The following is a 24105-nucleotide window of genomic DNA, read 5'->3' on the forward strand; positions in this document are numbered from 1 at the left end:
TTCTCTATATCCTCACTAATTTTTTAGTATTTTCTGATTTTTGTTCTAAGTATATGCCAACTTAAGGAGTGTAAAAGTGGTTTTCACTGCTTTGTTCTTAGTACTGAGATGGTTGAGGTTGATTTGATAAAAAATTTTTGTCTATATTTCTCCTGGGAAGTGCATGCCTTTATCTTTCATTATTTCTATTTTTCCTATTTTTATCATTTTCCATATCCATGAATTTCATAATATACATTCTTTTTTATTCAGTTTTTAAAAATAATGAATCATAAATTTTATTTCAAAATGTAAACTTCACTAAACATGCATACACATTATAACAATAAAATTTACATTTTCATTAATTTTTTTCTTTTTGATAGGGCATCATTACAATATAGAATCTATGTCTTACAAAATACATACAAAGTTTTATCCAAGCAAGCCAAGGCAAGATTGGGGACTGTACAACTGTACTACTTCAGTATAGATGGAGAAAGGAGAAATGTGGCCTTTGGAAGCATGGCGTGGTGCTGGTTGGAAAAAAAAAAACACACAAGTTCCTACAGATAAGGAAAATATGTATTCAGATGGAAATAATCTTGGACCCTTGGAGTCTAATGTGGGATTTGGCAAACAACCCCAGAGAAGCTCCATCAATAGCTTTGGGAGGAGGAGGGCCATCTGAGAAGGCCAGGGAGGCTGAGACCCCGAGTGCACCCAGCATACAGAGATTCCCAGGCTGATTCCTGGCCAGTGGGAGCCATAGCGGCCCTGACTGCAGCAACGCACGGCTGCTCAGCTACCCTCCAGCCTTCAGGGACCTTGGCCCTTGGGATAAGGACTCTCCAAGGTGAGCCTCCCTCCACACGCCCAGGCACCCTGACCCAGGAATGGACCCTGGGAGGTGGCCCCCCTGCTCCAGGGATGGCAGGCTGGCCTAGGACATGTGCCCCTGGGCTGAGCAGGGGAGTCAGCCTTCACCCAGACCTCTGGCTGCCTGGCAGGCATTCGGCTTGGTTTCCAAACAAACATATGCAACAACCTGTAGCCATGTCGCCAGGAAGATGTCTCCAAGCCCTGGGAGAAGGTGCTCATGCACCACTCCCTACCCCCCACACCTCCTGTGTCCCCCACAGGGAATGCAAGGTGTTCAGGGCAGGGGAAGCCACTTGCTCCAATCTGGTTCCTCTTTAAATAAAAGTAGTAAGGTTTTAAAGCTGCATGAGAAGGGGACAGGCTGGGTGGGGCCGGGAGGCACACTGCGAGTCCCATATGGCAAGAAGGGTCAGTAGAAATCAAGCATGGCCCTGGGCTCCTGCCTCCCCCCACATCCAGCTCTTCTAACTGATGAGAGACAGAGTAGCCGACGGGAGAAGGGCCTCTCCTGAAACGGTGTTCAGGCATGTATCAGTAGTAAGCTGGACGGTCCATTCGAGTTTTGGTACAAAATTCTCTGGAATGTGTCTGGGACCAACCTTTGAAGCTCAGGTCTTGGAGTCAGGAGAATCAGTTACAGGACCTGGCTTTCCGTAGGGAGATCCTGTATATTCTTTTTTATTTTTTCAACTATATTTCAATTACTTTCTTAATTGTTTAACATAGAGACCATGCACATTTCTGTTGGATTAAAGTACCATAGATTTTGTTGCTATTGCTATAAATTTTAAAATATGCATTCCTAATGGTGGCTTTACATAAAAATGTGTTAGTTTGTGATTTTATTTATTTGCTTTGAACTCAGCAAATTTCTTGAAGTATCATTAGTTTTAAAAATCTATCTCTAGAGGCTTATGGGTTTTCTCTGTAGAAAAATCCTGTCATTCGTTAGTAAAGATATTTGTCTTTCTTCCTGTGTGATCATAAGCCTATTTCTTTTCATTGTTCTATTATGTCAATTTGGATAACATTAGCAGAAAACTCTGTGTCCTGGGGATTCTAGGATACACAATGTGTTGTTGACTATATGAGATAAAGAAAAGATCAGGACAAGTCCATAGTGACCCACAAAATAATTTGCATGTAAAATTTAATTGCTCTGACAATATCAGGAAAATGCAAATGTCATTGGTCATAAGGTAAATATATTAGCTACAAAGTGTCACTCTGAAGTAATTTGTTGAAAAACCTGTGCTATATCTTTCCCATTGACATATGTGTTTCCAGACTTCTCACAATAAAGCACCCAGCAGTCATTTTCATCTCTTTCAAATCTAATTCCAGATCCAAAGGATCCTGCCCTCTCCCAGCCATCTCTGACCTAGGGCTGACACTTCTACTGCAAACACTCTTGGTCAAAGAAAGTGTAAACAATCATTTAATCAGTGTGTGTGTGTGTGTGTGTGTGTGTGTGTGTGTGTGTGTGTGTGATTCTCAATTTCTTGAGGCTGGCTCTTAGTAAATAGTTCTTTTTTGACCACTTTTTCTCTACTTCCAGCACATGGGATTTCTTTTACAGAAAGAAAGCTTTCTATGGTTCTTACTATCAGTTTAAAGTTACTACATTGCTTCCTGATCTTTTCCTAGGAAGATTCAAGACTTATAGGAACATGAACAGGCCATGTAATAGCATTATAGGAAAATACTTTTCTATATATTTAGCAGGTATAAATAAGTTGTTCTTCAAAATCTCCCAGCTAATACGTGGTACTGACTTGCTGTGACTGTGTGGATCACAACAAACTGTGGAAAATTCTTTAAGAGATGGGAATACCAGACCACCTTACCTGCCTCCTGAGAAAACTGTAGTCAGGGCAAGAATCGATTGTTGGAACTGGGCATGGAACTATGGGCTGGTTCAAAACTGGGAAAGGAGTATGTCAAGGCTGTATATTGTCAGCCTGCTTATTTAACTTATATACAGAGTACCTCATGTGAAATACCAGGCTGGATGAAGCACAAGCTAGAATCAAGATCACAGGGAGAAATATCAATAACCACAGATGTGCAGATGATACCACCCTAATGGCAGAAAGAGCACAGAAACTAAAGAGCCTCTTGATGAAGGTGAAGAGGAGAGTGGAAAAGCTGGCTTAAAACTCAAGTCAAAATACTAAGGTCATAGCATCTGGTCCCATCATTTCATTGACAAATAGGTGGGGAAAAAGTGGAAACAGTGGCAGGTTTTATTTTTTGGGGCTCTAAAATCACTGCAGATGGTGATAACAGCCACGTTAAAAGATGTTCGCTCCTTGGAAAAAAATCTATAACAAATGTAGACAGTATATTAAAATCACTTTGCTGACACAGGTCTGTATAGTCAAAGCTATGGTTTTTCCAGTAGTCATGTACTGATATGAGAGTTGGACCATAAAGAAGGCTGACCACTGAAGAACTGATCCTTTCTCATTGTGGTTCTGGAGAAAACTCTTGAGTCCCTTAGACTGCAATAAGATCAAACTAGTCAGTCCTAAAGGGAATCAATCCTGAATGTTCATTAGAAGGATTGTTGCTGAAGCTGGAGCTCCAATACTTTGACCACCTGATGCAAACAGCCAGTTCATTGGAAAAGACCCTGATGATGGAAAAGATTGAGGGCAGGAGAAGGGAGCAAAAAAGGATGTGATGGTTGTATGACATCATTGATTCAATTGACTTGAGTTTGAGCAAACTCCAGGAGATAGTGAAGGACAGACAGGGAAGCCTGGTGTGCTGCAGTTCATGCGATCACAAAGTGTCAGACACGACCTAATGACTGGACAACAACAACTGACTTGCTAGGATTGGCAGAAACAGCAACTTCTAGTACAAGGATAAGAGATGTTTGAGAAAGTAGCAAATTAATTATAGCTTTACCAGTTCTTCCTTGGGTTATGGAGAGAGGTAACTATCTTCTCCCCATAAAAAAGTCAAATATTCTCAGGCGGATCTGTTTGGTGTTAATGCCATAGACCAAGGGGTTGAGGACAGGGGGCATAAGGAGATAGAGATTTGCAAGTACAATATGCACATGAGGAGGTATTTGCTGGCCAAAGCGGTGGGCGAAAAAGGAAAAAAAGGCAGGTACATAGAATACAAGAATCACACATATATGAGCTCCACAAGTGCTAAATGCTCGGAACTGGGCATCCTTGGAGGGCAGGCGCAGCACAGCCTGCAGGATCAGGCCATAGGAAGTGGCGATGAGGACCACGTCCATGCCGGTGACTGAAAGGGCCACGGTGAGACCATAAATGGTGTTGGGCCTGATGCTGGCACAGGCCAATTTGGCAATGCCCATATGTTCACAGTAGGTGTGAGGGATGATGTGATGTCCACAGAAAGGTAAGCGTTCTATGAGGATGACAAAGGGGAAAACAAAGAGAAGGCCACGGATCACACATGCCAGACCAATCTTCCCAATCACCACGGCGTTGAGGATGGATGCATAATGAAGTGGACAGCAGATAGCCACGTAGCGGTCAAAAGCCATGGCCAGCAGAACAGCTGATTCTGTGGCAAAGATTGTATGCACAAAAAACATCTGGGTGAGGCAGCCTTGGTAGGATATTATGTGGGACTTAAGCCAGAAGATTGCTAGCATTTTGGGCAATGTGGTCGAACAGAGTACCAGGTCAGTGATGGACAGCAGGCACAGAAAGAGATACATCGGCTCATGCAGAGTTCTCTCCTTCGTAATGATGTAGAGGATAGTTCCATTGCCAACCAGAGCGAGGATATACATGGAGCAGAAGGGGATGGCAGCCCAAATGTGCTGGTCTCTCATCCCAGGGATCCCAAGTAGAATAAATGTGGAAGGATGGAAGGTAGTGTCATTGGGGACAGGTGCAGAAACCATAATGATGCAGAGAATCAGGCTTTATCTTTTTGAAAGCTATTATAAGGTGAAATAAATTCATCCTAGAAACAATCTATTTCTCCTACAAATCTTTAATGTCATACCTTTCTTCCATTTCTACCAGTTCTACTCCAAATCATTCCTTCCTCATTTCTTTCCTGAGTAATTAAAACAGCTTTGTAACTAATATGCCCGCTTCTAAGATTTTCATCTTCCAGTGAAACCTCTCCATTTCTGCCTAATATTCTAACATGGGAAAATCATCAACTATTAATATCATGCAAATATAACCTTTCTTAGTGCATGCTGTGAGGAATATCTTGTATTTTTCTCCTTTGGTCGATTCTCTGCCACTTTCTACTTTGTTCTGGTCCCTGGGACACTGGGCTACAATGACAGAGTCCCTTGCCCTCTCATTTCTGGTTTGATGTGACAATGGGCAACACCATCTGGAGACTGCAGGGAGGTCAGGGATTTTTTCCTTCAGCTTTCCCCCAGCAAGTTTGCTGTAAGCTGGACACACCTCTCTGCCAGCAGGCTTTTTGGCTCTGGTTTTCTCTTTTAGCCATATTTCTCCTCTTGTTCCTTTGGTCCAAGGGTTGTGACAGTGCCTGCTATCAATAACCCAATAACTTCATACGCACTTGTAGTTTTCTTATACTGACACCCACACCTTTGAAAGTGGTTTCCATGTTATGTATGCTATGAAGAAAAGATACATAAGCCAGTTCCTGCTTAGAGAAAGCTCCTCTGAGGAAATTAAATTTAGTCTCCAAATCTGAGTTTTCCCCAAATGCTTCAAGCATCTCTTGCACAACTCAGTTTCCAGGATTGTCATCCTCTTTATGTGGTCCAGACTAGATTTAGACTTCTGGGTTCAAAATCTGATATGGTTGCTGTTACTTGCTAACTGGATTATCCTCAGCAAATATTTTATTCTCCTCAGTCTTCAGTTTTCCAATATAAATTTCAGGTAATAATGTTTTAGGGTTTTTTCAAATAATTAATTGAGAAAATCACATAAAGTACATAATGCAGTCCTATATTTAAAGAAACATTTGTTACAATACTCACTGATACTTCTCGTGCTTTTGCAAATGTCTGAGTCTAACTATATATTTGCCTTTCAGAAGAGGAAACTTTATTTAGTCTCTCAAGTTGAAAGACATATTGGTCTTTCTTGAGCTTGTAAGCCATGGTTGAAGGCACTGTGGTGTCACCCTCTTTTCAATCAAGAACTGTTTTCAGAGGTAGCCAGAACTAGTCCTCAGTTAGTTAGGTTAGGTGGACTCTGTCAAGATAAGAGATGGATGGCTCCTCAATGAGCCCATCAACATGGCAATGTCACTGAGGTCCCCTCATAAATCTCCCTTGGGAGCAAAAGGCAATTCTGATATATGAGTTTTTTTTTTTAAATAAAGGGAATGTGTTTTGTGCTGCTACCAAGAAAGAGTAAAGATGAAGGAATGCATATCATTTCTGTTAAAGGAAGAACTTCTCTTAGACTATTCAATAAGACAGAGATCTGATTTTGCCATGGACAGGACAAACAGAACCTGGGGTAATGCAACAGGTATTCCTAGCTTTGTGGGCTTTGAAACTTTCTTTGTGAGAAATTGTAGGACAGAATCAAGACAATTAGATTTGGAGGATGGAATCTTCAGTCATGGAGGAGATTGGAAATCTAATAAGTTTTCTGATTCCCTATGTTTTCTGAGGGCACTATAGGGTCCTAGGTACTCAAGTACAAGGTTGCTTACTAACAAGTGTATGTATCTTTACTCCCGCCTGGCTGGCCTGACTGATAGTGAGAACAAGATGCAGAATGAGACATTCTTACCTCATTATTGCTTTAAGAAAAGCTACTCCTAGAGCTTTGATTGACTTATCTTGAACCCATAAGTGAAATAGTAAGGGACTAAAATCTCTAACTGCAACAAAACAATTGAGATACAAATAAAAGAAAGACTTACTGATGGTTCACTTTGGTATGCAATAAGGCTGCCCTAATACTTGAAGGATTCAAGAAACTGTACCTCTTGTACTGGAGTCGGGTGCCAATCTGAGATGACTTCTGGAGTAGACAAGGACATCAATATGTTTGTAGGACTTTTATCCCTCTGTATCTCCTCCCTACCTCTGCTCTTGGCTTTACAGAACAGTCTTCAACCTTTTTCTATCCTTCTTGTCCATTAAACACTTACTCCCAGCATTGGTGGTCAGTTGCACTAGAGAAATATTGATCCAGCACAAAATAGTATAGTTCCAGGATCTGAGATTTGGTCTCATTTATCCCTACCCTCTGAAGGCTTGTTAGACCCAAAGGGGTTGTGGTGTGGCTCAGAGCACCAGTGCTCCCAGCTGCTAAAAGTAAAAGTGAATTTGCCAAGAAGATCTCTGGGGAAACACAGTCATGTCAGAGTCTTCTCTTAGATGCTGGACATTTTTTTAAGTCAGGAAGGATCATCACTGTCTCACAGTAAGTTAATACTCACTCAGCCCTTGAGAAAAAGATATAATTTGCCAAATTGTGTCAAACTGTTGAGAAGGGAAATTCAAAGAGAAAGGAGGCAACAAGGAATAAAAATAGACTGGGAAGAGATCTACCTGGAGTTGGATTTTGCACAACTTCCTTTCGTTCTCCCGTTCTCAAGAAAATAATCACTATGTTTGATCTGAATTCCTCTAGCTTGAGTTTAAGTCTTTATTCTCTTAACATTTTGTCACTCATTTGGGTAACTTTTGTTCTTTTTTCCTTCATCTAATTGTACCAGATCATAAGCTATCTACTCAAAGGTACTGTTAGTTATAGTCCAGTGCAACATACATGCTTTTCCAACAATGCTCTAAGGAAGTTACATATTTGTCTTCTGAAATATTCTTCAGTGTTTTCCATCAAACTCTCACTTGGTTCAGCTAGGTATTCTGGAGTGGAAAGGCAAAATTGAATGTTAGGTTGATTGGGTCAAGAAAAATTCCTATAAATTAAGGCAACATGGAAAGTGTGTACTTGGGAAATATGTGACAGGAAACAATGGCATTTCCTCCCAGAATAGGACCATCATCTAAGATTATCTAGGACTAGAGTGATTCTGAGCTATGGGAATATGGCTTTCCAAGGAAAAAGAGACACGGCGGACTCAGATTTATTTCAAGTGTACTCACTGGGCAGATCGCACATCATCGTAAACATCTTAGTTATCCTGTCACCCCTCTTCTCCCTCTCACACCCCAGACCTAGTATCTGATTCACTGGTATTGAACTATAAATACGTATTCAGTGCAAAATGCTATTCCCAATTTGTCTGTGAATTTCATGCAAGTTGGTGTTTAATTTTGTGCAAGATTTTTGAAAAGTTATTTGAGAGTAAGTATGAAGAAACTTGGGGTCTCCCAGGTGACTATAGTGGTAAAGAATCTATCTGCCTGCTAGTGAAGGAGTTGTAAAAGACAAGGGTACAATCTCTGGAAGATCCCCTGGAGGAGGGCATGGCAACCCACTCCAGTATTCCTGCTTGGAGAATCCCATGGACAGAGGAGCCTGGCGGGCTGCAGTCCATAGGGTTGCAACACTATTAGAGTTGGACAGTGCTAAAGGGCCTTAGCACACATGCATAAAGAAACTTGAAAGATGATTTCCTTTATTCTAGTGCTCACACACAGAAGAATCTATTTTATACAGGAAATATAGCAGATGGGACTGAGAAATATACAAATTTGAGTCCCAGCTCTGATATTTACTAACTGAGAAATTTCAAATACATTTTCAATTTTTCAAATCCTCAGATTCCTCATCTGTAAAATAAAGCTATTAATTATACTTAAAGTTGGTGGTTCCAAAACTTTACTGTAGACTGGAAACTCCTGGGGCTTTTTATTATAAAAACTGCTGATGCATTAATCCTACCCATAATCATGCTGATTTAATTGATGCAACATGAAACTTGGACATTTACAGCAAGTGAATTATCAAGGCCCTGAAGTAGACTGTATCTGATGTGTTTGAGATTCAGGAAGGCAAGTAAGGCAAGAGTGAGGGGGGCGGGTAAACAAGAGTAGATGAGACCAGAGACAAAAAGGCAAGGTTGGCTGGATTCTGCAACAGAGGTTTTTCATTCTCATATGTCTGACTTGTCTTTCCTTTCTGTATATGTGCTTCTGATGTATGTCGATGGGGACATGTGGCAGGTGGAACTTCCTAGCGGCTCAGTGGTAAAGAATTCGCTTGCCAATGAAGGAGATTCAGGAGACCCAGGTTCAATCCCTGGGCCGGGAAGATCCCTTGGAGGAGGAAATGGCAACCTGCTCCAGTATTCTTGCCTGGAAAATTCCATGGACAGAGGAGCCTGGCAGGCTACAGTCCATGGGGTTGCAAAGAGTTTGAACACGACTGAACAACTGAGTGCGCATGTTCACATGTGGCTGGTTTTAGCCAATGAAGTTAGAATAGAAATGACAAGTGTCCTGTTACTGAAAAAGTACAATAAAGTGTTTGTGTGCATGTGCACATGCATGCTAGGTAAAGGAGAGTGAAAAGGAGAAAGCATTTGTACTAAACTAATTCTAGGAATGAACCTTAAATTCATGCTGGTAAGGAGGAGAAAAAATGAGGCAATATGAAAATGTAATGAGTTTGATTATTACTGCATTGAAATTGAAGGATTATTGCAATGGGATTCAAGAGAAAGTGAATTAGAAAACAGGAGGTAATGGGTCAGGAAATGAATGCTTATAATTTAGATTATGAAGAATGTGTGTGTATATATATGTGTGTGTGTGTATATATACACACACATATATATTCCACATATATATATTTCCATATTATATACTTATGTATTTCCAAACAATGAAATAGATGAAGTAGAATGGTTAAGAGTTTTGGAGAAAAATTCAGAGTACTGAAAATCAAATTGTTTCAGTTATTTGTAACTGCATTACAAACTACTCCCCCAAAGCAGTGATTTAAAACAATTTATTATTATCTGTTATTGATTTTATGGGCTATTGTCACTTGAGATTTCTCTCACACACACAAATGACTGCAATCGGATTTTTTATGAAGTTGTAGTCATTTCTAAGTTTCTTTAAAATTGATGCAATTGATTCTGGCTATTAACTAGGAGCTCAGACAGACTGTCAATCACATAAACTCTCCATGTGGGTTGGGATTCTCACAATATAATGTCTGTGTTCTAGAGAGAATGTCCAAAAATACAATAACACCAATGAGGAAGATGTAAGATTTCTTAAAATCTAGTTTTGGATATCCTGAAACATTACATCTATTGCATTCTTTTTGCCAAAGTCTCTAAGGCAGCCCAGATAAGAGGGGGTAGAATTAAATTGGACTTTGAAGCAATAGCAAGATCATATTGAAGAAAGTATATGGGATGCAAAATATTGTTTTGGCCATTTTTGGAAAATAAAACCTACAACAACTTACCCTTTGGCCACTATAATGATCTCCTCCTACATGCAAAATGCATTTACCTTTTCCCTGAGATTTCCAGGTCTTGTTCATATTATGGGATTAGTTCAAAGTCCAGGATTTCAACCTTTAAATCAAGACAATGTGTGAATAGGATTCCTTGAGTTCAGTTCCTTGCATATAGATCCTCGAGTGCAGTTCCTCTCAAGACCTGTGGAGTAAAGAAATGGGAAACAAATCAACTGCTCACACCGGCAACATACCATAGTGATATGCAGATAGGATAACTGCAATATTCATTTGTAAAATATTGGGAGAATCATCGTACAGTCAGTGTAGTTTTCTAAAAAAATTTTTTTTTAAGTGTAGTTTTTTAAAATCCATTCAAAGGTAAGTATCATCAGTTTCTTAATAAGAATCCAGTTCTATTCCCTGGGAATGATTTTCCATGGCTCTTGGCTAAGTTAAATGTTAGTCACTCAGTCGTGTCTGACTCTTTGTGACCCCATGGACTATAGCCCTTCAGGCTCCTCTGTTCTTGGAATTCTCCAAGCAAGAATATTGGAGTGGGTTGCCATTCCGTTCTCCAGGGAATCTTCCTGACCCAGGAATCAAATCTGGGTCTCGCACATTAGGGGCAGATTCTTTACTGTCTGAACCACCAGGGAAGCCCTTTAGGCAATTAGCTCTATATTCCATGTCACCTTTGTGCTTCAATGAGAAACAAAGTGTGTTTACATCTGAATACTTTTTTCAGTCTGTTTCCAGAATAATAAAGTTGAAAGCCCAAAATCCCCTTCTAATTTTGCACTCTGTCCCTTTTAGTCCAAAATGATGGTGCTTATATCTATTTTGTTTTAAAAACTGTGATTTTCTATGACTCTTTTAGTGTTTACTGCATTAGACAAAAGTCATACCCACAAATATCTTCCAGATTGCCACCTGTCTGATTTTGCATGAGCTATGATTCTCTATGATTCTTGAGCTATGATTCTTCTTAAGAAAGAAATCTTCTTAAGAAGAATCATGAGCTATGACTCTTCTTAAGAAGATTAAGATTCTTAGGAGCTTCTTTATCTAATTAAAAAGATTTATTAGGCATATCCTTAAATATTTCTGTATTCTTTTTTTTTTTCTTCTTTTTCTGTATTCTTAACAAAGGATCTTACAGACTCATCCTAAAGATGACATTATACCCTGAAGCATTTTTTCTTTTGCGAGTCCTTTGTCATTTGGAAAGACTGTTGTGTGGGTAATTAAAAAAAAAATAAATAAAACTTTGATTCCAGACAGTCATGACTCCTTTACATTTACTCTAACAATGATTAAACACTGAATGTTTTCATTTTAGCTTATATCTCTTTATCTGTACTTTATCATAAGTGACATAAAAATAATGTTGATATTTTTGGTATTCTGCCTCAAAATCTCCTCAGCCAAATATATCAGTTAATTAGTTATATTTTCTGTTTTTCACAGTATTGTAAGTATGATATTACCAAACTTTCTACAACTACATAGTCCTCATTTGTCTCCAGCCTCTAGTAATAATTTTCTCATTGTTTTTCAAGACTTCATTAACAGCCTCCTCAAGGCCCTTTCAGTTTCTGCCTGTTGCCTTATTCCACAGCGAATGCAGCATGCTTTATGCTTTTTTGTATACCAACACCATACTTCCTATTACCAAATTCTACATTATTAATCTATTGTTTCATGACTAACCATTCCCATATTTCTTGGCCTAAAATAGCAAATTATTACTTCTCATGGTTCTATGGCTTGGCTTTGACTAGATGACGAGTTCTGTCTTTTAGTCTTTCATGCATTACAGAGAGATGTCAGTTGAGATCCTATAGATACTTGAAGTCTCAGCTGGACTGGAAGTTCTAGATGGCTTACCAACATAACTGGCAGTTGCTGCTGACTGTTAACTGGAGTCTCCATTGGGGCCACCCTCCAGAATATTTAGACATGGCTTCTCTATGTTGCTGGGGATGCTTGTTGCACAGTAGTTGGATTCTAAGAGGGAGCACACCAAGTTGAAGTATTTCAAGAGACTCAGCTAGAAACAGCAAAAAAAAAATTTATGGTTTAATTTCAGAAGCTTCAAATATTACTAACACTGATTTCTGTTTGTAAAAGAATCTGTATGTCTAGTGCAGGTTCAAAAGAAGTAGAATTATCTTCCACTTGTTAACATAGGAGTGGCAAGTTTGCACTACAGAAAAGCATAGAAGATGGAATATATTATTATTGTGGCTATCTTTAGAAAATACAATCTACCACACCAAGTTATTAAAGGATCATTTCTATGGACGTTAAAATAATCAACAATATTGATAAAAAGTTTTTGTGCTCAAAGTCAAAGTTCTTTAAAAACTGCAAAAAGTATAGATAATTGATAGTATATTTTTAGAACATGAAATTTCAAGTTGTGGAGTTTTAAGGTGGATAAATAATATGAGGAAAGAAGTAAAGTAGCTATGCTGAACATAAAGAACTATGCTACTTCCAGGCCCAGGAAGTTACTACAGGAACTAAGTCTACAGGTTTTCAAAGGATCAGGACTTTTAATCTGGAAGGATCCAAGATTTTTTAGGTATCAGAATCATACAGAGAAATGTTAAAGAACCCAAAAGCCCAGTGAATTACAATCTAGCCTGGACCTTTACATTTTTGCCAAGTTCCCTAGGTGATTGTGACACCAACCAATGTTTGAGAACCATGTTTAAATTAATAATTTTCCTGAATGATTCTTAAAAAAGGGTAATCAATTGCTAGCTTCTATAACTCTCAACTGGAAAGTGTCCTACAAAGATATTCCAAATTGGTAGACCTTTGCTTATCTCTTGCAATCTATTTATAATACTAATAGTCTATCCAAATTATACATGATCCTCATCTTATGCCTTAAGACCCAGAAATCTACTTCATAATGGTATAGAAACTTTTTGTTGATCTATCTTTTCAGGTACACATCTTCAAATCTTGCCTCCCTTCTTGACATCTACTTTCTTATCCTGTCTCATTGCTTCTTACAATGAAGTGAAATTGGAGTTCCACTTCCAACTCACAGTGGAATTCTAGGATTTCATAAAAATTTAAGTTGTCATTGTATTCTAGCTTTGAAAAAAATGAAATGTGTTCCAAAATGGATATGGTTACCTGTTTTCTTTCCCAAACTCTCAGTCTCATGTCACTGGGTCCCTTTAAGGAAGAAGAGTAGGATTATCTTTTCCTGAATCTGCTTGGTTTTCACCCCATAGATGATTGGATTGAGTGCAGGAGGAATGGCCACATAGAGGTTGGCAATCAATATGTGGAAGGAGTGAGGAATATTGTGACCAAAACGGTGAGTGAGGACAGAGAATATGGCTGGTATGTAGAATATAAGAATGACACAAACATGGGAGCCACATGTGTTGAGGGCTTTCTGGCGGGCATCCTGGGATGGAAGGTTAAAGACAGCACGAAGGATGAGAGTGTAGGAGATGCCAATGAGGATCAGGTCTGATGTAACAGTCATTACAGGCACAGCAAAACCATACCAGATGTTGATGGAGATGTCTGCACAGGCGAGTTGGGCAATGCCTATGTGCTCACAGTATGTGTGTGGAATGATGAGTGTTTGGCAGAAAGGCAGTCGCTTTAATAGGAACACGCATGGGAAGATGATACAGAAGCTCCTGCTGATAATACCCATTACAATCTTAGTAATAACCTGACGGGTGAGAATAGTGTTATACCTTAGGGGAAAGCAAATAGCAATATAACGATCAAATGCCATGGCCAGCAGGGTGGCGGAATCCATGGCAAAGCTATAGTGGAGAAAAAACATCTGAGTAAGACATCCAGGAAAGGTGATTTTCTGAGGACCCAGCCAGAAGATGCTGAATGTTTTGGGTACACATGTGTTAGACAGGATGAGATCTGTAGCCGCCAGCATGGAGAGGAAAAAGAACATGGGCTCATGAAGGCTGCGCTCCATGGAAATAAGATAGAGAAGCACACTGTTGCCTGCAAGAGCCACAAGGTAAATGATAAAGAAGGGAATCCCGATCCAGATGTGGAAGTGCTCCAGTCCTGGGATTCCCAGCAGGATGAATGAGCCTGGATTCACGAAGCTGGTCAAGTTGAACGTGGCCATCATGATCTTGGATAGGTTGTGTCTCACAGACTGAAAATGGAAAGTTCATGACTGGCTGTTAACATTATCTACAGACATGCATCTCTGAGCCTTCCCCAGTATCATCTGCTCACTTTCAGTTCTAGAAAGTAATGAACTATCCTTCTCTTCTCTTTACTCATAAATATTTGCAAAGCTTTTAGTCACAATTTTAAGTCATAATAGAAATAATTTTTCCCAGAGATATAAGTCATGTAACTCTAAAGCAAGTTCTGCCTGGCTAGGAAACTTTCTAAGAAAATATGTACAAAAATAATATTAGGCAAAGAAACATCACTGGTCAGGGATTTGGAAAAAAGTTCAATGTAAAGCCCAAAGGTCACAAGGGGCTGAAAAGATAGGCTTAATGTATGACACTAAAGCAGACCATGCAGTCTCTTCTTTATTCTTCTCTACACCCTACAAACGTAAAGAGAAGACAAAGAAAATTCTTCTATAAAATCTAAGATTGAAATCGTTTACTCTGCCGCGTCAGATATGCCCAGGTTGGGAAAGTTTTGAAGATCAGACATTCTCCAGTAACTTACTATGTCAGATTTGTCTTGGTGAAAGAATAGAACCCTCTTCTTAATCCCGGAAAACTACCCCAGCAGAGGGAGCCCAGTCTCCTGGCAGCACTATGCAATGATCTTCTTGACCCTATCTAATTAGTAAAATTACTCAGTCTTATGAAACATCATCAAAACAGTTGAGCCTTTCTTCCAAACTGTCTTATTTTGTGACATGACACAGAAATTTTTTACTCCAACTTCAGTATTCACTCATTTTCCTACTTGTTCTTTTTTAATATATTATTTTATTTATTTACTAATGTTTACTGATGGCTATGCTGGGTCTCCATTTCTGCATGGGCTTTTTGTGTGGCCAGTGATGTGCATCAGCTTCTCATTGCAATGACTTCTCTTCCCACGGAGCATGGGCTCTAAGGTGCGCGGGCTTTCGTAGTTGTGGCACACGGGCTTAGCTGCCCTGCAGCATGTTAAATCTTCCCACATCTGCACTGGCAAGGGGATTCTTTACCGCTGAGCCACCAGGGAATGAGCCACCCTTTTCTACCTGTTCTTGAGTGTTGGTATTTTTCAGTGCTCTGTCCATGTCTGTTGCTTTCTAGGTTGACAAACTCCACATGGGTAATATCTCCAAACACCATGACTTTACCTGTGACTCCTATGTTGAAGACTGTTAAGTTTATAATTTTGAAAATATTCCTCTCCTCAGTCTTGGAACTAGTTAGCTTATACTTTTCGCAACTAGTTATCCTATGCCTGCCATCTTCACTGAAAAACCTCACAAGTGCACCCAACTCAGTATGTTCCAAACTACCACATTTCTCTTCTCATTGCCCCAGATCTGCTTCTCCTATATTGTTTTTCAACTCAGCAACTGATAGTGTAACACCATGAATTTCTATATCTAAAAGCCTTGAAATTATCTTAGTCATATCTCCCTCATATCAGTCACCCTATTCATCTTTCAAACAATTATCACATTGCAGGCATTGAGTCCCTAAGTATCTCTATATTACATCCACTTTTTACTACCCATGCATTGACTGCTCTGTCTTACATACCATCATTTCCCACCAAGACTTCTGCATAGACTGACTCAAACGTACTTAATATTCCTTGAAAAATTAAAGGCAGATGTGATGCAGTGTTACCCTAACCAGTGAGAAAAAGGAAGTGGAAAGATTGTAATTTCAGAGAGAAATGATAAGGCTGGCAGTCAGGAGCAGTGCCAGTATCATCTGTGCTCAAATCTAGGTAGGATCCATTTCATTAAAAATAGACTCAGTTAAAAAAAAAAAAGATTCAGTTACAGGAGAGACCAATGCACAGAGAAGCAAAATTACACAAGAGGCAGTGAATCACATAACAAAAATAGCATAATTAAAGATTAATCCAAATGAAAAATATAAAATTCTGTTAATATATATATTTATGTAGCACAGAGACCTCTACTTAATACTCTGTAATTGCCTATATGGGAAAAGAATCTTCTAAAAAAGTAGTAGATATATGTATAACAATAATGTATTATAAGAGATGGAATGTAGACGCTGATATGAGAATCCATCTGTCTTCTATAAAGCCAGATGTCAAAGAGATTTACAAAATACAAACATTGTCTTAAAAAAAAATTATTTAAGGTATTTTTAGAAATCACTATAGTAAAGTCCTTTGACTCAGTGGGAAAATTGACAATAATTATAAACAAAGTCATGTAAAAATAAATTCTAATCTTTAACACATATGTAGAATATTCTCAGTCTCATAAATAATTAAACTCAATATAAAACAAGGATATGGTATATTGTAGGATTAGAAAAATCATAAATACTGATTATATCATTGATGTCCAACTCTGTTAAGGGTCTGAGGAAAGAAGAACTATTATAACTATTTTACAAGAGTTTACTGTGTAACATTCTTAGAAACTAACTTGGCAATATGTATCAAAACATAAAATGCACATATTCATTGCCCCAGAGTAGTTCCAACTAAGGAATATTTCCAAAGATTCAGTTAAACAAATAAAACAAATGGCATGAAGATATTCATAGTAGCAACATATCTAAAATTTGAGTGAAATTATAATATAAAAAATATGAAAATTGAAAAGGTGACACCAGTTTAGCTTTTAATATGGAAATGACTTTAACATTTACAATCTCTTCATATAATGGAAGAATATAGAGTTGAGAAAAAGAATAAAGTAAAGCTATGTTTATGGGAATTAAAAGATGCCAAAATATATTTATGTGGAAAAAGATTGCAATATAATGTTATTATGTTAATGTTGATTTGGTATTCATGGTATTTGCATTCAAAAACTGGAGGAATATACATCAACTATTCTAAGCAATATTTCTCAAATTTAGGGTAAGGTGAGGAAAGAAATTTGAACTTTTAAGTTCATATGTATGTAATTTGTTTTATAAAATGAGCTTTTGTAAAAATAAAATATTAAGAAATGATTACTGCCAATTATTTTAACAAAATCCACTTAAGATTTATATTTAAAGGGTAATATGATTTCAGAATATATTTAAAATTAATAAAATACATGTTAGGAACATATTTTAAATGATAATAAATGAGTCCTATATTATTTATGAGTTAAAATGGCATGATTAACTTCAATATACTTATTAAATATATAAATATAAAAAATGAATTAAATAAACATAAATAAATTACATAGTATAATGATGGCTCAAGAACAAATATGCCCAAAGAGCAAAATATATAGCTGCCCAATGAATCATAACTTGAATACTATTTGCAATTGGAGGAATCAAAAATCAGTGAGAAAATACAGAATTATTCCACAGATAGTTCGACAATTATTTGTTGTCTATTGTAGAAAAAATGTAGCTAGATTCACAACTCACACTAACTATAACAAAATTCCTCCTGAATCAAAAAAATACATGTAACTCAAGTCACAATAAAACCTCTAAATTTTATTTAAAAGGTGTGTATCTAAAATCCATATAAGAATGCTTTTAAGAAATACATTTAGGTAAATAAGTAAGCAACAAACATTAAATAAAGAAGGAAGACAAAATGTAGATATAGCACTAACAATCTCACTAAATGGCAAAACTTCAAAAAGTATTAGATGCTGCTTTAATATTCAAAATTCTAGTCTTAAACTCACTTTCAAGTGAATGAGAAATACTATAATATGAATAGTATAAATATTATATTTTGCTCCATAACTTGATATTATGTCAAAAATTGGAAACTAATTATTTTAAAAAGAGAAAAATATGGTAAATGTAATCAATTGAATTAAGTCTCTAAAAGCATAAGAGAAAGACGTAAGCATGATGATTAGAATCAAGATAAAAGTAATCTCTAATGATAAAAATATATATTTTCTAACAATAGTGATACTTTAAAAATTAATTCTAACTTTTGACAAGTAAAGTAAAATTGATGATACTCAGGAAAATATAAATTAACAAATATGATTCATGGATAATAATAAAACCTAAATAAACAATTTACATGAAATAAAAAGGAAAGGTTGGCAGAGATCCATCTCCCTCCAAATAGTGCCCAGACTAAATTTAATCAACAATATCATTTGATATTACTTTTAAAGACTAGATATTTTATGTAGGATACAATTGATTTCTGAGCATATAGGAAGCCAGAAAATCTAGGTTCTTTTTGAAGACCATTGTAACTATTTTATAAACTTTGAAACAGTGAAAATTTTTTTAAGTCCTAATGTGTGCCCAGATGGAAAAAGAACATATTGTGTAAAAAGCACTAGAGTGTGATAATTGCCGCAGGGAGGTGGACAATGGAGACCTAAACGAATGTCACAGAGGAGATTAATAAACTTCTTTCGGAGACAGAAGACAGAATTGGTAAAATGTGTCAATTGATAGAGGACTGAAGGAAAGAGGAGTAGTAAAAGAAACATCAGTGTTCTTTCATCTCTTTAACCTTGAAGCAGTTTGTCTTGTTGTGTTTTCTTGTCTTCTACTTTGTCTCCTGGCATTACAGAGTGGTTGGAAAGTATTCAAAATATTCCCATTTGTTTTCTATCTAGTAAGGTAAGCAGATGGATATTAATTTGAAGACACACATTAACTGGTTGTGTGACTAGTATCCACCTCTATACATCTCTTGCTGGCATACCTCATAACTGAAGAATCTGTATACAGCTCTTGATTTTCTCCCTAATCAGGCCCCGTGGCTTTACTGACACCCCTGTCTCATGTAGTTCCTCAACGCCACTTTAAAGACCCTCAGTGATTTCTTTTGTTCAGTCTGAAACAAGTATTATATTAACTAACACCAGATTCCAAGTGGCAAAGGCCATAAAGTGTCTCCCACGTCAAACGGGAGATAACTTTCGTCTACGAAATATGTCACCCTCAATATGACTTTCAGTTTCTGGGAATATTTTTGTCTGAATTATTTTGCACCTAAGTTTGATCTTGGACATTTCTTCAGCTTAACAGACTCTCCTTCTCTAGGTAACTTCTACCCATCTACAGTACACAGCAAGCTTTCCTGAACAACACTCAAATTAGATCATATTCCCAGGTATATTCCTGGCACTCCACATTATCCATTTATCACATTTTATTTAGCTTTCTCCCTTAATAAATGGCAAACTTTTATCACATTTTATTTAGCTTTCTCCCTTAATAAATGGAAAACTTTAAGAGGACAGATATCATGTCTGCTAATTTAATTGTTCTATCCCTGTTCAGTGTCTGCTGCAGAGCATTCAATAAATATTTGTTGAATAAATGAGTGACAGAAGGGGCCTGTTGTTCTTCCCTCTCCTTGACTTGATCATGCCCACAGTTTACTCAAGTACCTACCCTACCATTCACCTTCTTCTCCCTCAATCTTCTCCCTCACAGCCTACCAAAACACAACAAGCTCCTACACTTCAACTCTGAAAATGGAAGATCTAGAAAAGCATGAAAATTTGCTTCTCATATTAAATACTTCTAAACCAGGTAAAGACTCCCACCAACAGACCTAGGAAAACCAGACACTACAAACCACTGAGATGGTCTGAAAGGTAGGACAGAGCTAGATGAGAAAAATTAGTAGAACCTTGCTCACCTACCTTCAAAGTAGATAACAATGGAAAGGTCCCTGCCTTTACATTTTCATACTTTGTTGAAACTGTCCGGTAGTCACTATGATGCAGTCTTTTTAATAATCAGTACTGTCTCTGTCTTTGATTACAGTCCTCTTCATGACAGAATCCTAAATAGAATTTTGTCTTCAGCACACATTCTAGTCCCACCTTATTTACTGATCTGTGACTGATTGCTGAGCATTTTCTTCCTCTCTCCTAAGGTTAGGTATATTGCAATGACATGTCCTGTATCTCCACATGCTGTTTCCTCCAGCTCTAAGTTAAATATGGGATAGGTCCTTCCATAACATCTTGATCATGAAATAGTATAATCTATGCCTTATGATTATTTTTCTTTTTATGCTGTGTGCCTTTGTGAAGATCTCCTTTCTGCCCCTTTAGAGAAAGAGGAAGTTCATGGTTGGTCCATGGGTCACAGAAGGACTGTTCTAAGACCCATTTCAGAAAGTAACCATTCACCTCCATTATGTATTTATTTGTGCCCCTCCACGGTGTGTAGGACAGGCGGATATCTTAGTGCTTGCTCCATCATCCCCCAAAATAGGACACATTCAAAAATGCATTCACAAATACAAACCCATGTTTACACAAAATAACCTAAGTCTCTCAGGTGGCCTTCTGTGCTGTGTTTAGTCTCTCAGTCATGTCCAACTCTTTGCGACCCCATGGACTATTGCCTGTCAGGCTCCTCTGTCCACGGGGATTCTCCACGCAAGACTACTGTAGTGGGTTGCCATGCCCTCCTCCAGGGGATCTTCCTAACCCAGGGATCGTACACAGGTCTTCTGCATTGCAGGCAGATTCTTTACCATCTGAGCCATCAAGGAAGCCCAAGAATACTGGAGAGGGTAGTCTATCCCTTCTCCAGGGGAACTTCCTGACTCAGAAATTGAACCGGGGTTTCCTGCATTGCAAGCAGATTCTTTATCAGCTGAGCTACCAGGGAAGCCCCTGAGGTGGCATATCAAATTTTAATTTCCAAATGGTGGGCCCCAGTTGGTTATAACCATTCCTAAGTCTATCATGACCATTTATTCTCTTTAAATGTTTTTTTTGTTTTTTGTTTTTTTTAATATCCTTAGCACTTAACACTTTTGCTTTTCAGAAAAATCTAGAAACATTTTGGGGAAAGCAATGGGAGAGGGACTCAGAATTAAGCTTCTAATAGATAATTCTTTTTCATGTCATACTCTTACCATAAATGTCATCTCTATTAATAGAATTTTATTCAAAGTTCTATTCTTGGCCTTTCCTCTTTCCTAGAGCCCACTCTTTCCCCACCTCCCTCTCTCCTTCCCACCACCTCCATTTCTCACCAGCTTTATTCCCTGCTCAGTAAAACTCAATAAAGTTCACCACTGGCTGATACCTTGGAAGTCCTGGTTCTGGAATTGTTTTGCAAAGTCAGGGTAAGAACTGGAGACCGCAGAAACACAGCAAGCAAAAAATGGATCAGAGGGGAAAAAAAGCAGTCCCAGGGATGGTGATAATAGGCACCACAACAAGGGAGAAAGACATAGGATCATGCTTACAGTAGAGAAGGACAAACACATAAAGTCTGGAGGAGTGGAGTGCAAATGTACTTCCCTTGTCATCTCCAGGGATTAGAGACAAGTTAGAAGAGGACCTCTAAACCAGAAGGTCCCAAGTCCCCAGGCCAATCGAGGGCATGAGCCAACCAAATTAACACTTTCCCAGTTTAGGAACTGACACCTCTGCTTTAATGAGTGGTGGCTTGGTAATTCTGGAATCTAGGATAGTAGCATACTTGTGTTTCAGTGGGGTCTTGACCTAGCTTGATAAGTAATTTGATAAAGAAACTCCACCATGCTTCCAGGTCCAGCCCAGAACTCCTAAAACTTCTGGTGGAGAGAATGTTTCATTTTATTTTGAATCCCTTGTTTCATAGTGGATAATCAAGAAATGTCTGTTGAATGGAAATGCATCTACTTCTAGCCTTAGACAATAAAACGCTGGAAACAATTCTCACTGTGGCTACCATTTTCCCAGGTGGGAAGATATTTCTAAAAAGAAATACCTTTTTAGACATTTATTTCAGTGTTCAGTCTTGCTTGGCAGTTCTCTCCATCTTTCATCAGTTGAGAATCATCACTTTGTGTTCAACTCATTATTTAGATTGCAAGCTGGTTAATTCTTTGTTAATGTGGTGCAAATTTCTAACACAAAGTGCAGGTCTGAAGATCATAGATAGCCAGTCTAGGTATAGTCTATCGGTATAGACTTCTAATTAGAAGACCTTCAATAGGACCACCCATCAGCTCAATGAGGTAGTCTGCTTTCACTGTCTAGTGGTCAAAATCTGTAATTTATCCCTTGTTCCACACATCTCTTCCTTTGTGCTCTAATACAATACTTAAACTGTTCTGGAAATGTTCAGTTTCCACAACTATGGAAAGGTAATAACTTGGAAAAGATTAAAGAAGAGCTTTGAGGAATAAGTGGAAAAACAGCTAGTACCTTACTGTGGACAAAATGTCTTTTTCTGTGACTCCATAAACCAAGGTAGACTCCCATCATGCAAAATAGGGATTTCATTCATTAAGCAAAAATCATGCTTCAACTCTTTTCTTCAGCAAATACTTATTGCATATCTGTAATAACTAGGAGCTTTGCAAGTGATAGGAATGTGATGGAAAAAATGCAGAAACTAACTTGGTCCTCAATGACATAGTTATGTATACTAGCAATCATCTTATTAAACTTGTGATAAGTCCTGAAATAAAAAGGACATTGTGCAATGAGAATGTATACAATAGATACCAATCTAATACACAGAGTTAAAGGAGGCATATCTGAGGAAGGATTTTCAACTGAAGCCTGAAAAGGAATTTCCAAGCAAAGAATAAAGAGAAAACACAGGTAGAAGAGACAAGAAGAAATCTGATACATCTGAGAAGCTGAAATTCAGCAAGCATGGTGGTATATTGTCATAATTTATTAACAGTAGTATCAATGTGCCCAGTGGGATCATTTATTCCAACTTATTCAAAATGTAGGGGTAACTTTGTTTTTCTGGAATATTTTTTGTCAACTGAGTGTGTAAGAGAGACAGTTGAGTTTAGGACAAATTGCATTTAGGATAAACAAACGATAACTAAAATGATACACTATGGAATCTAAACTGGATAGAGGAGAGATGAAAAGCAAGAGACAATGGCATGAAGGAAAGGGTTCCTGATGAATTTTGTGTATGCACGAAACCTTTATTGAGAACACATGGTGTGTCAGGTATTTTTATAAAAATACAGGGTGAAAGAAGAGGCCTAGGTCTAAGTTTCTACCTTCAAGGAATTCATAATATAGGAATAGATTGATAAATAATAAGCAAATAAGTATTCTGGTTTATGAGACTGCTATGAATAAAACAGTCCTTGCATGTGTCTCTTCTAAACTCTCTAAAGGGTGTTGCACACAAAAAGAAAAAAAGTCAACACACACATGTACAAAGGATCTTATTTTAGAATGCCAGTTTTACTCTTTACTTCTTATTTACTCCTAAGGAATTTAATTTGTTCATATTGATTAAAAGCATGGCTTCTTTTTAAGTTGAGATTTCGGAACAGTCGGTTTTATCCTGGGACAGTTTCTTAAGAGAATGGATGACTCCTACCCAACATGCATTCTACCCACAATGAGGTTTTTTTTTTTTTTTTTTTTTTTTCAAAATAACAGAATATTGAGTATGACAATCCAAGAGAAAAAAACCAACGTTTTTGAAATTACTTGCTCAAAGAGTTGGGGAAGTGCAAATGAAATGAAAATAAACATAAAGTGTGAATGAAGTGCAAGGTTCTGATTTTCATGGAAGATTACTCTTTTTATTAGTCTTCCATTCCCTGAAGTGATCCTAAGGACAATACTTATTCATGATCTAAAGGATGGAACTATTGAAGAGTTTCAATGCACATAGTGAAACAATCATATTTAACTTGTAAAATGAACACTTTGGCTTTTATAGAGAAAGTGGGTTGGATGGAATAGGGTTGGAACTCATTTAAAAGGATGGTTTTGAAAGGCTCTCAGGAGAGACAAATAATAGATAAGGGTCCAAAGTAGCTGGCCTTG

General features: G+C 37.7%; 2 protein-coding genes across 2 annotated transcripts; both read right to left on the reverse strand.

The window, feature by feature from the left end:
* Nucleotides 1–3808: 3808 nt before the first annotated feature.
* LOC122697305 (olfactory receptor 52D1-like) lies at nucleotides 3809–4759 on the reverse strand. The gene has a single exon (XM_043908020.1). The coding sequence runs from the start codon at nucleotides 4757–4759 to the stop codon at nucleotides 3809–3811; it is 951 nt and encodes a 316-aa protein (XP_043763955.1).
* An 8627-nt stretch (nucleotides 4760–13386) lies between these two features.
* LOC122697350 (olfactory receptor 52H1-like) lies at nucleotides 13387–14340 on the reverse strand. Its single transcript, XM_043908154.1, has one exon. The coding sequence runs from the start codon at nucleotides 14338–14340 to the stop codon at nucleotides 13387–13389; it is 954 nt and encodes a 317-aa protein (XP_043764089.1).
* Nucleotides 14341–24105: the final 9765 nt, after the last annotated feature.

This window comes from Cervus elaphus, chromosome 1, assembly GCF_910594005.1.
Source record: "Cervus elaphus chromosome 1, mCerEla1.1, whole genome shotgun sequence".
Lineage (NCBI taxonomy): Eukaryota > Metazoa > Chordata > Mammalia > Artiodactyla > Cervidae > Cervus > Cervus elaphus.